Source organism: Papio anubis, chromosome 2 (genome assembly GCF_008728515.1).
Source record: "Papio anubis isolate 15944 chromosome 2, Panubis1.0, whole genome shotgun sequence".
Lineage (NCBI taxonomy): Eukaryota > Metazoa > Chordata > Mammalia > Primates > Cercopithecidae > Papio > Papio anubis.
The window spans coordinates 51729747-51744880 of record NC_044977.1 but is presented as its reverse complement, the minus strand read 5'-3'; the positions used below and the strand labels follow the sequence as shown (position 1 = coordinate 51744880).

The following is a 15134-nucleotide window of genomic DNA, read 5'->3' as shown; positions in this document are numbered from 1 at the left end:
GTGAGGAGGCGGGCACTGGGAATGCCTGGGGCATGGGATGTGGGGGATAGAGCACAGAGCAGGGTCAGGTAGCGGACAGGGCAGGGCCTCAGAGGACACACCGGGGTCTGTTTCAGACGCAGGGTCTAGGGGCTGGCCTCAACAGGGCACTGATAAGAGCCAGCAGGAGTCTCCCCTGACAGCACAGCCTCAGGGCCTGCAGAGATCTGAGGCTGGGGTAATTATGAACACCTGATTCCTCAGCGCCCCAGCAACAAACTCAAGCAGCCAGCACTCGGGCTCTGGGAGCCTGGGGAGCCGGAGACTGGCTGATGCTGGACTTCCCTAGGGCAGTGGGCTACCCACAAAGGTAAAAGCAGAGAAATACTCACACAGCCGAGCCCGGGATGCAGGGATCCGATCTGTGGGAGAATGTGAAACCAACAAAACGGTGTTCATGTTTCAAAGCCACGCCCAGGCCAATGCTGCAAGTGCCCCTCCCTACACCTCCCCTTGGGCTCCACCCAGCCAGTGTGTGGGGGACCTGCTCTGGCAGAGACCTCTGAGGGGTCCCAGGGGACTCCTGGACCACCCAGGAAAGACCGCCAGTCTCAGGGGTCCAGAACTCAGCCACTGCACAACCCTGGCCTGCTGGATTATTAAGCGCCTCAGCTCTCTTCAGATTGTAATGCAGAGCCAATAGCTGTTATTCCCAAATATGACAGGAGCCACTTGAAAAAACCCCAAGCCCTGGCTGGCAGAATTCACCAGCCCTGCTGGAAGGGACCACATGGAGTGGGGTGGGTGGGAGTGAGAAGGCCTGGCAGGCAGCCCCGTCCCGGTGGTGCTGGGGCCCACCATGTACCAGGGCCCATGACATACCGGCTTCTTCCCCACAATGAGCTTCTCCACCTTCTGCACCTGGGATACATGGTCCTCATTGGTCTTCAGCTCTCGCTTACGGATCCGTTCATAGATCCCGATCAGCATCTCCCGGGGAATGTCCTCACCATCGTCCACACCTGGGCAGGGGATGCAGCTGGGTATCAGGGTGGGCCCCAGGCTCACTCGATTTACCAGTTTCTAAAGCAAATCAGAGGAGCGAACCTTCCACCAGACCCAACAGAACCAAAGAACTCCCAGGCGGGCCCACAGCAACAGGACATTTTCAGTCAACACAAATTTCCTCAGTCCTCCTACCGGAATGGGCCCAGTACATCTGACCCGGACTAGTAGGCGATGGGTGTCAGGTTAAGCCATGTTTAGAGGGCTTTATAAATGCTACCCTGCTCCATGCTAATCACAGCTCTTCAAAGTGGGTATAATCATCTCCATTCCACAGATGGGAAGACTGAGGCTGAGGTGTGGGGAGGTTGGGGTTTGTGAGTTTGGACTCCGAGGGACCTGGGGCCACATCCTACTTTCACACTTACTAGCTATGTGACTATAGGCGAGTGCGTCACCCATGCTTGGTGTCCTCCTCTAAAACAGGTTGCCCACAACACAGGCTTGTCATGAGGAAACGAGGGGCGCCTGGGGCGTGCCCAGCCCTGCATCTGAGCAGTGAGAGTGCTGCAGTGGCTGCTGTTGCTGGCCCACATCATCCGGGCAGAGACTGGAGGCTGGGCTCTGACCCAGGGCTGCCCTAACCACAAGCACACACTTCTTTCTTCCTCCCCACTCTGAAAACTGGTGTGAGCAGAGAAACAGCCTTGTACATGCGGGAAATGCAAACTCGTTTTGCAGTGAGCTCCGGCCTCATCCCTCTGCCAGGCTGCAGTCCAAAGGGCTGCAGGGCTTGGGGAAGACGGACCTCCCACAGATGGCTGGCAGGACAGGAGATGCTCCAACCTGGGGTAGGTAACCTGGCAATGCCTGCCCAAATGACAAGTTCTAGCACCCTCTGGTACACTGACTGCATTTGGGGCACTTATCCCATGGGAAATGAGACACATACAAGGTTATTGCAGCACTGTTTCCAAATGGCAAAAGGCTGGAAGTAACCCATGTACCCATTAACAGGGCAGTGCTCACCAATCATTCCACATCAGCACAACAGACTACTTACTACGCATCTGTCAGGAACAGTGAAGAAGGCCACAGTAAAGCACATGGGTCATTTCTCTTAGATTTAGTAAGTGAGAAAAGCAAGGTGCAAAGTAACAGGGGGTAAAACCGTTCCCGTATATGTGCACTTGCATGAGCGGAGCACAACTAGGGGGCATGGCCAGGAGAAGCCAAAATGGAGGACCTTCAAGGGCAGAGGCTATGCCCTGAGCACGTGGGGTAGGGTGGGAGGGAAACTCTGCCAGGCACCTTCCAGTATTTTTTTTCCCCTAAATAGACATTAGTTTTAGAGCAGTTTTAGGTTCTCAGCAAAACTGAGCAGAAGGCAGATTTACCCCCCAACACTCATAGCCACCCCTGCTGTCGCCATCCTCACCAGAGTGCTCCATTGGCACAATGATGAGCCCACACTGATGCATCAGCGTTACCCAGGGTCCACGTTTTAGATTAGGGTCCACTCCGGGTGTTGTGATTCTGCGGGTTTGGGCAAACGTAGAACGACCCTTATCTACCACTATAGCACCACCCAAAACAGTGTCACCACTCTAAAAATCCTGATTTCTGCATACCCATCCCCCCCACCAGCTCCTGGCAGCCACTCATCCTTTTCCTGTCTTCATAGTTTTGCCTTTTCCAGAATGTCATAGAGTTGGACTCACATAGCACGCAGCCTGTTCAGACTGGCCTCTTTCACTCAGTGCTACACACTTCAGGTTCCTCCACATCTCTTCATGGTCGATAGCTCACTTCTCTTTCGTGCTGAGCACTATTCCACTGTCTGGAGGCATGCAGTTTATTTATCCCTTCACCTGCTCAAGGACGTCTGGTGGTTGCCACGTTTTGACAGTTTTGAATAGAGCTGCTATAAGCATCTGTGTACAGGTTTTTCCATGGGCCTAAGTTTTCAGTTCATTTAGGTAAATATCAAGGAGCACAACTGCTGGATCATATTACTTTCCGGCTTTCAAACTATGTGAATATCCATTTAAAAAATAAATTTAAAAATTCAAAAACTTTAATAACAAGGAAAGACTCTTGGACTGGCTTCCGTGGTGAGCTACTCCTCCTTCACAGTCCTCCAGCCCCCAGGGCTCTCCTGCTGCAGGACCCACCGGACAAACTGGGGTGGCCCACTCGAGAGAGGATGTGTGTTGGGGTGGGGATGAGGATATCCCTACAAAAAGAACATGCGCTAGGCACAGAGCACCAGGCTGGTTCCAGGAGTCCAGGGATCTGCCTTGCCTCCGCCATTTCCTGGCTGATGTGACCCTGGGCAGGTCCCTGCCTTCTCTGGGCCCTGATCACCCCTTCTGAAGTATAAGATGAGAAAGAACGTCCTTGGGCTCCAGGCTGAAAAGGGGTGACTTGTCGGCCGGGCGCGGTGGCTCAAGCCTGTAATCCCAGCACTTTGGGAGGCCGAGACGGGCGGATCACGAGGTCAGGAGATCGAGACCATCCTGGCTAAAACTAGCTGGGCGAGATGGCGGGCGCCTGTAGTCCCAGCTACTCGGGAGGCTGAGGCAGGAGAATGGCGTAAACCCGGGAGGCGGAGCTTGCAGTGAGCTGAGATTCGGCCACTGCACTCCAGCCTGGGCCACAGAGCGAGACTCCGTCTCAAAAAAAAAAGGGGTGACTTGGTGGGGACAGCCTAGGCTTGGGAGACAGAACCTGCAGCTCCCTCCTTGGGAATGGGGTGCTCAGCCCCTTCCATGGGAAGTGGGGAGGCTCCTGCCACCCTGTCATCCAGATAGCTGGCAGGACTGGGTGCAACCATGGACAGGAACCACAGAGCCACTGCCATGGGGGTATGGACTGGCCACCACCTGACTCAGTAGCCCTGCCCCGCCAATCCTTCTCTGCTCTAGGCCAGTTGTTTCTGGTTCCTCCTGTTATTTCTCATCCAGCACATTCCAAATGACATGCAGGAGGTTCTAAAGTAAAGAAAAAAAAAAAACACCTGTTCGGGCATGGTGGCTCTAGCCTTTAATCCCAGCACTTTGGGAGGGCAAGGTGGGAAGAGCACTTGAGGCCACGGGGTTCAAGACCAGCCTGGACAACATAGTGAGACCCTACCTCTAGAAAAAATAAAAATTAAAAATTAGCCAGGCATGGCAGTCCGCGCCTGTGGTCCCAGCTACCTGGCAGGCTGAGGCAGGACGATCTCTTGAGCCTGGGACGTCAAGGCTGAAGTGAGATATGATTGCACCACTGCACTCCAGCCTGCGTGACAAAGGAAGACCGTGTCTAAACAATCAGAGACCCTCAAACTGTCCCTGGGCTGCCAGAGGGACCTCTAAATATAAATAAATATATTAATTAATTAAACCAAATCAGAGACCCTCAAACTCCCCCTGGGCTGCCAACAGCATGCAGCACACAGCTGGCTTTCCTGGAGGTGATGAGTGGCCAGCCTGCATTAGGTGTAACGTGGGAGTCTGTGAATCCCAGAAACAGGCTCGGCCCCATGAGAAGGGAGGCTCAGGGTGAGAGAGGCCCTGGGTGGATGTAGAGGAGGCCCCGGCCTCCTGGCTGCTGCTTGGACACCTGGGCCTGGGAGTGCATCTGTTGTACCATCAAAGTGTCCACTGGTGGCTCTCAGGAGCTTTCAAGATGCCTTGGTTCCTAGGAACTACAGACTTGATGGACTTGGGGCCTGCAATGTCCCTCAGACCTTGCAAGAGGCCACATGCAGTGACTGCGGGGTGCAGGGAATGGCTGTCCATGAGCTCTAAGCCATGCCCCAGCCTGCTCAGCATCCCCCTTCCTGCCTCCCAAGGGAGGTGGCAGAACCACTCAGGTCTTAGAGCCTAGCTCAGGTGCCATCTCCCTGTGGTCTCTGCTGCCTGAGGATCCTGCCACAGTGGCACCCACCACCAGGAGAACGGGAGGGCACCTAAAGACCCTGGAGTGGAGCTGGAGCTGCTCCCTGGACAGTGACCCTGTCCAAGGAGAAGGGACGGCAGAACCACTGTTGAATAAACTAAGAATGAACAGCTTTGTCAGTTCCACATGCTCTTAGAGCCAGGCTGGATTCACACTGGCTCTTCTTTGCTTTTATAAACAGTGACACCCTTTCCAAGGAACCCTCAGTCCCTGTCCTTTCAACCCACCCTCAGCTCTTGCAGCCAGGGTTCCCACACGGACTGAAGGATGCAGTGCCTTCCTCCTTCCTTCCGAGGGCCTTGGGGCACACAAGGGACACACTGGGCTGGCACGGAGCTGCCTGGGGGAAGGTCACGGCCTTTTAGCTCCTTTCCCGTCTCTGATCACGCAAGGAGGCCTCGCTTCCTGCAGACCCTGCACCCACACCTCCCAGCACATGCCCACCTCCCAGGGGACAGGGAGTTGGGTCTGTACTCCAGCGCCAGCAGCGGGAAGCCGCACTGGCTAGAACTCAGCAGCATTGTTTTCTTTTCATTGCATTTATTTTTATAATTACTTTCTACATTTGGCAAATGCTACTCATTCTCCATTTACAGTAGTGATATCAAGTCCCCTTTTAAAATACATACTTTTAGGTAAAGACACACAGAAAAAGGCTAGTTTCATCTTTCAAGGGCAAGCTAACAGTGTCACCTTCTCCGTGAGGAAGGTTTCCCAACACCTCGAGACCCCGGCCTGTGTCGTGCAACCTGTGTCCCACAGGGGCTCCTCTAAGGCAGTGCTCTTCCCAGTCATCTGTGCTGTGCTCCCCAAAGGTCCCTCCATGCCAGACCCTGGAGGCTGGAGCCCAGCTCCCCAGCTGGAGGCTGCCTCATGTCCCTGTCTGCCCTTACACCTGGGGAGGGCCTGGCTGGGGCAGGTGCTGAAGCAAGTCTGTTGTTGGCTGACCGCCCAGGACAGCTTACCTCGGAGGTTCTTGATGAAGTCCTCCAGCTTCATTTTCCGCTCGGGCTTGACATTGGGGCTGTACATGTCGGTGTTCAGCAGGATGATGGCAAAGGCCAGGATGAAAATGGTGTCTGGGTTCCGGAACTGCCGCACCACCCCGGGGTTGCAGATGCAGTAGCGCTGGCTGCAGGCCGGGAGGGAGGGGGTCAGGGCCATGGCGCAGCAAGTGACATGGCCCCTCTCTCACCAGCTGAGGCTGTCACGTACTGCTGAGTCTCAGTTCCTGCTTCTGGTGAGCGAGGATCTTGCCTGCCTGTCGGAGGTGGTCCTGACTACTCACTCGCCCTCCTTTCTCTACTGCAGTCCCTCCTACCCTGGATTATAGCCGGGCACACGGCCGTCCTGGGGAGGACTGCATTTCCCAGCTCCCAGGAGCTCAGGGTAGCCACACCACCACGTTCGGCCCATGGGATGTGAACAGATGTGATGTGAGTGCCTGTAAGGCTGGGCCCCTCTTCCTGCTGCCTGCAATGGGGACGTCACAGTGGGTGTCAGGCCTGCCCTCCGGGACCCTGAGGAGAAAGCAGCCCGGGCCACCTCCACACCAGCTCAGAGGGAGAAACACCCCGCCTTGTCTCAGCCAGGGCTACTGAAGGGCCTCAGGTTCAACAGCTGTGGACAAGAACACCCCCCTGCCTTGGAATCCGCCCGCTTGCCGCTCCCACTGCCACTCCAGGGGCCCCTCCACTGTTGACCTCGTGGAGGGGCAGGTGACAAGAGGCAGGGACAGAGTAGAGGAGTAGAGGAGCCAGGCAAAGTACCTGGACTGAGGCTCAGGAGCCCAGCTTAGTGCCCTCCCCTCCAGGAAGCCATCCTGGAAAGAAGCGGGTGCATGCTGCCTCCTGCCAGGGCCCTGGGGTTGTCCTCACTCTGTGTCCTCAATCCTCCTGGCCCCACCACCAGTGCAGAGCCCAGAGGGCTGGGTCAGCAGCTGACCTGTGCTGCCCACACCCAGCATCGAACATGCAGGCTCCTACACAGCCAGTCTGCACGTGATCCCAGAATGGATGACTGTGTAGTGACCTCGAGCTCACTGTTGTGTCAGGAACTGGGCTAAGTGTGCCCACATGTCCTGTGTCGGTTCATCCTTGCACCCCTTTGTAGGATATGTGCTATTGTTATTCAACTTCACAGGTGAAGAAATGAGGCACAGAGAAGTTAAGAAACCAGCACAGGGCCACACAGCCAGTAAGTGGTGGAGTCAGTGACTGAACCAGGCGTCTGGCTGTCTGGCTAGTGCTGTGAGTCACTGCGCCGCTCCTCGTGAATGAGCAAATGAATGACTAGATAGATGGACTTGTGGATGAATGCAGAGTTTGAGGGGAATTGGAAGAAGAGCATTCAGAATCCCGATTTGAACAGATAGAATCCTAGCAGTCGCAATCATAACCTCTTTCAACTTCAGTTTCCTCATCTTCACAATCAGAATAATTGGTACAGTCTCCTCCACCCCCACCACCTCACAATGGCTGAAAGGAGCCCGACACAGTGCCTGGAATGTAGACTGGGCCACTACGGTCACCCCCAAAGCAACATTCAGGGACACCTGGCCCTGTCTAGGGATGGTGGGGATGCAGTCTTTGGTCCATCTTCGGGCCCTGAAGCTGGGGACACCATCCTCCCCCGATGCAGTACCCCCAGCCAGCCTGGGCCCCACCTGAATGCCTCGATGAGCCGCTCCACTTTCTGAGCCTCCCCTTGGACACGGATGTGCGCCTGGAATTTCCTGAGGGCCTCGTCCAGCTCCATGGTAGAGAAGTCCATCTCATCCACCACACAGCTGGAATAGAGACAGACAGCCCCGCATGAGCACCCCTTGCAGGTGTGACACGCCCAGCCCACACCCAGGTGGTGGTGCCTGGAGCCCAGGGAATGGGCTGCCTCCTGGTAGGGAGGGCCCCTGCTGGACTCCAACCAATCAGCTAAGAGCCCTCAGAATGCAGCAAAAAGACATCCAGGCTTCTGGGGAGCTGTGAAGCCCCTGGAACTGTAGGGAAGCGTGTGTGCCTATATTTATGTGGGCAGTTTTCCCAGCGGGGCAGAGCATATGGTTATCTGGATCAAAGCCCTTCCCAAGAGACAAGCAATTTTTTTTTTTATGAGACGGAATCTCGTTCGTCGCCCAGGCTGGAGTGCAGTGGCGCGATCTCGGCTCACTGCAAGCTCCGCCTCCCAGGTTCACGCCATTCTCCTGCCTCAGCCTCCCCAGTAGCTGGGACTACAGGCGCCCACCACCTTGCCCGGCTAATTTTTTGTATTTTTATAGAGATGGGGTTTCACCGTGTTAGCCAGGATGGTCTCAATCTCCTGACCTCATGATCTGCCTGCCTTGGCCTCCCAAAGTGCTGGGATTACAGGTGTGAGCCACCACGCCCGGCCGAGACAAGCATTTTTAAGCATAGTCCTCACCAGGCACACAGTGGATGCTACGGTGAGTCTCTTCTCCTTCTGCATGGGGTCGGGGAGTTCACTGCCATTTTCACAGTGAAGAAAGGGTGCCCAGGGTGTTGACTTTCAGAATAAGCCCTTGTGGGGAGAGTATCGGGGTGGTGGGCTGGGTTTTGCAGGTGCTTTTCCAGGGACTTGAAAGGGCCATGCACCCTCATCTGCGGGGGAGTGCCTGGAGGGGCGGCTGATGAATGGTCTCTACATTCTTCCCATGGCTCTGCCCCTGGCACACCCTTCCAGTCCCTCCTATGGTGACCCTGGAACAGAGAAGATGGGGTCTGCACCAGGAGCCCTGGGGCAGGCTCCAGCTTCTGGCCTAGCTCCCTAATGACGCTGCAGTCACTCCCATGGGGCAGAGGCCTGGCCACACAGGGCCTGACCCCTCTCGCAGGGCCATCCCCACATGGGGCGATGCAGCTGCTCCCACCCTCCTCTGAGCGCTCAAGGCCTCCTGGGGCAACAGCCTTGGAGGTGGCTTCAGAGCAGTGGGGAGAGGGCAAGCAGGGAGCAGGCAGGAGGATTTGCTGAGCAGCAGGAGCAGCGGCCCTGCAGATGCCTGGTGTGGTGGCCCGGGGGAGCCAGCCACTTCCTGAGGCCACTGCTATTTTCTGAATGAGGAGAACAATATGCGGATTTCCTAAGGACCAGGAACCGGTTTGGAGCGGGGAATGGCTGCAGGGGATGGGGGCTGGAGCTGGGCATTCACCAAGGAGTTCATCCTCGGACCTTTCCTCATGCTTGCTTCAAAGAGGGGAGAGGGCAGTAGCCACCCTAACAATACAGCAGGCTTCTCCAGGTGCTGAGCAGGGAGAAAGATGCCTGGCCTGTGCATGCTTGGCCGACCAAGGACACAGACATTCTGCTGGTGCCTGCCACGTGCTGGCCACATTTAGCCTCCTGGGTGTGGGGCGGGACTACATGAGTGCCTGTGTGTGTAAGTCCGTGTATGTGGGAGTGTGTGCCCAGGCCAGCCCCTCCCACTCTGAGCCTTGGTTTCCCCACCCATGAGACAAAAGGGGTGACGGCACCCGCTGCCTCCTAGGGAAGCAGCAGAGACCGCAGGCGCACTGGCCAGCCCCAGGGAACGTGAGGCCTTGTGCTCCAGGGGCTGCTGTTCCCAGGCACCTGCTCCCCAGCCCTCGCTGGTCCCCTCGGCTGCACATGGGCAGGGCTGGGCGGCTAGAAGGGACTGCCTCTGGATGGCCAACACTTCACCCTGCTCTGAATGCTCTTCCTGGCCCACCCTTCTGGCTCAGGGAGTTGGGAACCCATTTTTCAGAAGGCTTTCAAGTAGCTGAGAATGTTGTGCTCACCAGCTCTCTAAGCTGGGGGGAGCTGTGGAATCAGGAGGTGGGGGTAGGACACACAGCCCAAATATCCCAGCCAGAAGAATAAGGCAGTGGCAGAGTGTGGCACGGGCCACCCACAGGGAGGCAGGTCACTTGATCCAGCTCCCGACCACTCTCCCCAGGGGCAAGTCAGGAGCAGACAGGGCATGCAGTCCATGCAGGAGGTGCCCTGACCTCCAGCTGCCTGCTCCTGCCAGCCCTGCCATGAGAGGCTGCAGGAACGTGGGTCACTGAGGGCTGTGATGCTTGGTGCCAGGTTGGATAAACCGTGCTTAGGGACAGAGGGGAGGAGGGGCCGAGGGTACCTGAAAGAAGGTGGGTGGACAGGCAGCGGGGTCCACATGAGGGATGGTGCGTTGGAGGGCAGGTGCCCACCTGCATGCTGTACAGATGTGGGGTATCTGCATGTGTGTGTCTAGGAGTTAGAAAGAGAGAAGGGGGTGCCCAGCACATGTCCCGGCAAGTAGGGTGGGGCTGACCCTGTGTGTGCCCATGCGTAAAACAGGGTGCGTGACGGCGCGTGTGGAATCAAGTCCCACCCCCGCCACAGAACTCACTCGAGCACGTCGCGGTTGAACTGCTTCTGCCGGTTGCCCAGGAACTCGCCGATCATCTGCCGGCTGAGGCCCTTGCGCTGCAGCAGGAAGTGGGCCACCCCGACGGGCGTGTCGGGCACAAAGCCACGCTCGATGAGGTACTGGACTCCCTTCTCAGGCTTCCTGGGGTAGGATGAGAGGCACACTCAGCCCCAGCTGCCCGGCTGCCAGCCAGGCACCTGGAGGGGATCTCCGCTCAGTGGACAGTTGACATTCTCCCTCCCTGCCCACCTGCACCGGCCCTCATCCCTGTAGGCATTCAGGGGTCTCTAGTTCCATCTCCTGCCTGGGTGGGAACTCAAGAGCCCAGGCTGGCACCGGAAGACCCTGGGCTCCAGGCATCCTGCCCTGTCCCAAACCCAAATGTGGGGGACCTGGTACAAACGCCTTCACCTAGACTCGCCCAGACCTTGTACAAAGAATGGGCTGGGCTGGCTGCAGGGGTGCTTCTGTGAGTGCTGGAGATGGACCATCAGTCCCCTGCCCTGCCTGCAGCCCCTTCTCGGCTGCCCGGTACTGGCCCCAAACGCCCGCACACGCCTTCAGAACCAGGTTCCCTGTCCGGCCCAAATCTCTGCTCCCCTCAGCGTGAAAGCCGCCGTGCCAGGCTGCTCTTCTGAGCAGACTGGAACCCTCTGTCTGCCAATGGGTAATAAAGAACAGCAACCACAGCACCTGCGGGGAGCAATTGCTCTGTGCCGCCGCTGTTGAGGCGCCCTGTGCACACTAATTCATTCAATTCCCACTCCGGGAGGTCAGCACTCTGGTTACCTGCGGTGCTCAGGAGCCCAGACTCGGGAGCCTGACAGCCATACGACCTTTCAGGGGTCCTGGCTTCCCCTGTTGTAAACACTGAGGAAGTAGTCAGATGCCTGCAATGACTCACTCAGTAATGATGAAGGTGCAGAGAGGCAGCGTTTCTAGCTGGAGGTCACAGTGCCAGTGGCAGGGCTGGCCCTGCAGGGCTGAGTGTGTCCACTGGAGACCGGACCCCCAGAGCATGGATCATTCCACTGGTTCAAGCCTCTCGGTGCCCAAGGTGTGTGCAGAACCAGGCCAGGGCAGGGATGTGCATGGTGCACGTGTGTCATGGGCTGATGGGGCCTAGCGCCAGGCCAGAGCACTCCTGGTCTACACCTGGCCAGGTGTCTGTAGGGCCAGGCAGGCTGTGGGGACACGGCACTGACCCTGCTGCTCACACCAACCCTGGGAGCAGGCCCTGCCTCCCTGCGGCACTCCGGCCGTGTGAGCCCTGGCAGGCCCCTTCTCCCTTAGGGCCTCAGATGTCCTGCCCATCTTGTGGTAGGTCTCTTGCTTGGCTGACCTGGCAGGGTGGTCCTGGTGGTCAAAGGAGAGAGATTGGGCCAGGCGTGGTGGCTCACACCTGTAATTCCAGCACTTTGGGAAGCTGAAGCAGGTGGATCACCTGAGGTCGGGAGTTCCAGACCAGCCTGGCCAACATGGTGAAATCCCATCTCTACTAAAAATCCAAAATTAGCCAGGCGTAGTGGCTCACGCCTGTAATCTCAGCTACTCAGGAGGCTGAGGCAGGAGAATCATTTGAACTCGGGAGGCATAAGTTACAGTGAGCTGAGATTGTACCACTGCACTCCAGCCCAGGCGACAGAGCAAGACTCTGTCTCAAAAAAAACAAAAACCACAACAACAACAACAAAAAAACAGGCTGGTGTGAGAGGGCTTTGAAGATGGCCACACATGTGACCCCACAGGATGGGTGTTCTCCATGGAGTTCGCCAGGTCACTCTGGGAGCTGTATGGAGCCATCAGGCCAGACTGGCTCCATGTCCCCTTAGCCCAAGTCCTCAGAGTCACCGACAGCTGTCAAGTGGCTGGGGACACAGGGACATGTGTTTCCTCAAGAGTCCATGAGGGGTCCAGTGTGGCTTGGGCCTCTTTGCCTCATGGCACACCCAGAACCCGTGCTGGGGCATAATCGGCCAGGTCATCCCCTAACTGGGGGGCCGGGCCTGACCCCTTGCCCCAGCAGGTAGAGGTCCGCATTCTTCTGTCCCCAGGGTTGGGGGAATGGAGATGAAAGCCGGTGTTCACCCGCCCCATAACCGCACAGCTCCTGGCTGACAACAGTGCCCTGTGGACACTGTATTTCCACGTGCAAGTGAAAGGAAGCCTCCTGGCTGCAAGGTGACCCTGCTATTTTTACCCTAGGATGGCCACACCCATAAGCTTGTCCCCAGGAGTGTGGCAGGGAGCAACCACTAGCTAGCTTGGTCCTGGCACAGAAGTGGTAATGGAGTGGCCCCGTTCCTACCTGTCCCAGGGACCCAGGACGGAAGGACCAGCGTTTCACTGTTCACAAGATCACATGCCTCGCTATGCTTCGGGGGTCTCCAACCAAGAACTGCTCCAATGCCCCAGGCCTCTACAGCCACGGCCAGAGCAGATTCTGGGTCCTCACCATCCTGCTCCATGCCAGCCCCAGCCCACACCCTTCTCTCCCTCCCTCAGCTTCCAGGTGAGGGGTTGCCATGGCTCACCTACAGTTGGGTTTTCTTTGGCCCACACACTGTTAACAAAAAGAATTCCAGCTAGTTGCCAGTATTTAAAAACTGGAAGAGTGCACAAAAAATCTGGATTTCTGGCTTCTGAAAAATCAGACCTTCTGGCATCCCTGGGCCTTTGCTCCCTGGCCCCCATTGCAGTGACTGCGGGAGCTGGGCTGGGCTATCCCCACACCCTGCTGCCTGGTCCCTTCCCCACACAGGTGCATGCTCTGACTCCACCCAGGCTGTCTGGTCCCTCCAGGCCACTGCTGTAGTGACCAGGTCCAGGCCCAGCTGGGTCCCGCCTTGTCACTTCCCCGGGCAGCAGCTGCTCTTTTTTTTTTGCCTCCATCCACCCTCTGGTGTCGATATGCCACATCCAGGGACTTCCAGGACAAGGCTCCTTGGCCCTGGAGGTGCTCAGAGCACAAAGGGAAGAGGGGAAGGCACTGTGGGAAGTGGGCATGCGAGCTCTTCAGGATTAGGTGAGCACCATGTGTCTGCTGGGCCAGGCACCTCTTGGTGAACACTGGCTGGGAGTAAGTCATGGGCCCCTGTGGGTACAGCTGAGAGGCCTAGTCTGGACAGGGGGCAGGGGGCAGGGGACAGAGACTGAGGGATCAGGCAATTTTCTGGGAAGACGTGACAGTGGGGACAAAGGCCCTGAGGTGGGTGGGGAAATCGGAGAGGCTATTCCAGGGTTAAGCACAGGGACCCCGGGGGAAGGCAAAGGGGGCAGTGGGCCGGCAGGCAGACCACACTGTGCTGCAGGCCATGGAGAGGGGTCTGGCTTTCTCTCGAGTGGGCTGAGAAGCCCCGGCATGCTGTGAAGAGGGTGGTGATGGGGGTCCTAAGTCCACATGGGCGATGCCATGCTGAGGAGATCGCGGGCCAGGGCCCAGCTGGCAGCTGAGTGAGGGGGGCTCCTGTGGGCACCCGGCCATGCTACAGCAGAGGTGGGAGGGGACTGGGTCGAGGACACAGTCTGAGGGCAGAGGTGTCGATATTTGCTGATGGATCTGGGTGGGAGGTGGCCGAGGTGGGGACAGTGGGGGTAGGAACAAGAAGGACAAGGAGCAGTGAGTCCAGGATGGCATCAGCTTTTAGCCTGAACCTAGTGCAGGGCATGGATTCCACCCAGCAGGCCTCAAGGGCGATATGGCAGAAGTGAGGATGCTCAGTGAAGGGGCCTGGGCCAGTGATGAGGAGCTCGCCACTCACCTGTGGGGAACTGGGGAGGAGCTGCAGCTGGACAGCCAGGGCCAGCTCCAGGGTGGGGCTGGGAGTCCCCCCAAAGCTCCCTACAGGAGGGACAGGTCCTCAACAGCCTCCCTGACAGCAGATGGCCGGGGCACTGGGCATTTACTGGTGGGAATCCCCTGCTATCTAGACCTTGCTACCCTCCCCTACTCCTAGCCTGTGTAATGAAGCCCTTCCTTCCCCAATCTGTCCTTGGTGGCCCTGCTGGGTGGTGAGTTCTCCATCTACTTGCACCCCACCTCACAGAGCTCCACGAGGTCTGCCAAGCATCACACAGGCCAAACGTGGGCCGTTGGTGTGGCCTCGGACCCCCACCGCCTCCTCTTGCAGCAGGACTTTACTTTCCCGCCTGCCCTGGGGAGAGGGCTGCAGGACATGCTTCAGCGACTGAACTGTGAGCTGAGGGGTCTGTGTCACTTCAAGGGGGAAGCTGTGCGGTCCCCTATGGACACCCACCTCCTTCATTCATTCCACAAACATTTATCAAGTACCTACCCTGGCCAGGTGCTATGCTAGCACAGTTATGGTCCCCATCCTCAAAAAACACGCTTTCTAGTTAGAGAGGGATACAGAAGTAGATAAAGTCCAGGAATATGCTACAGCACAAGCATCAGGGGCATGGCTGGGAGAGCCAAGAAGCCCGTACTTCGGTCTCAGCTCCACTTCTGGCTGGGCGACCCAGGGTGAGTAACTTAGCCTCTCTCTCTCTCTGTAAAATGGGGATGACAACAGTTCACACGACAGAGTTACTGTGAAGAATCCATGAGTTCGTACTCGTAAAGCACCATGCCTCAGGCCTCAGAAACCATTTCAGGCTTCACAGCTGGAAGAAGAGGCCTGGGCTGGAAGAACCCACCCAGGGTGATGCCACAGAAAGCTGGGATGGCATTGACTTCAGCTGGAAGGGGCAGAAGGACGGGCAGGAAAGCCCGCCCTGACGAGATGGCATTGAGCCTGGGCAGGTCCCTGGTGGAGGGAACGGCCAATGCAAAAACCTTGACAGGTAACAAAATGGGGGCACA

General features: G+C 57.3%; 1 protein-coding gene across 9 annotated transcripts in view; it reads right to left on the bottom strand.

Annotated features, from left to right (window-relative positions):
* IQSEC1 (IQ motif and Sec7 domain ArfGEF 1) overlaps nt 1–15134 on the bottom strand; it is a 176827-nt gene that overhangs the window by 17728 nt on the left and 143965 nt on the right. For all 9 annotated transcript variants that reach the window (XM_003894065.4, XM_009200179.4, XM_009200180.4 and 6 more), the window contains 5 exons: nt 10292–10453; nt 7595–7717; nt 5895–6061; nt 862–1001; nt 372–401 (listed from right to left, as the gene is read on the bottom strand). In XM_003894065.4, coding sequence (XP_003894114.2) covers nt 372–401; nt 862–1001; nt 5895–6061; nt 7595–7717; nt 10292–10453 — 622 coding nt within the window. The remainder of the gene's footprint in view (nt 1–371; nt 402–861; nt 1002–5894; nt 6062–7594; nt 7718–10291; nt 10454–15134) is intronic.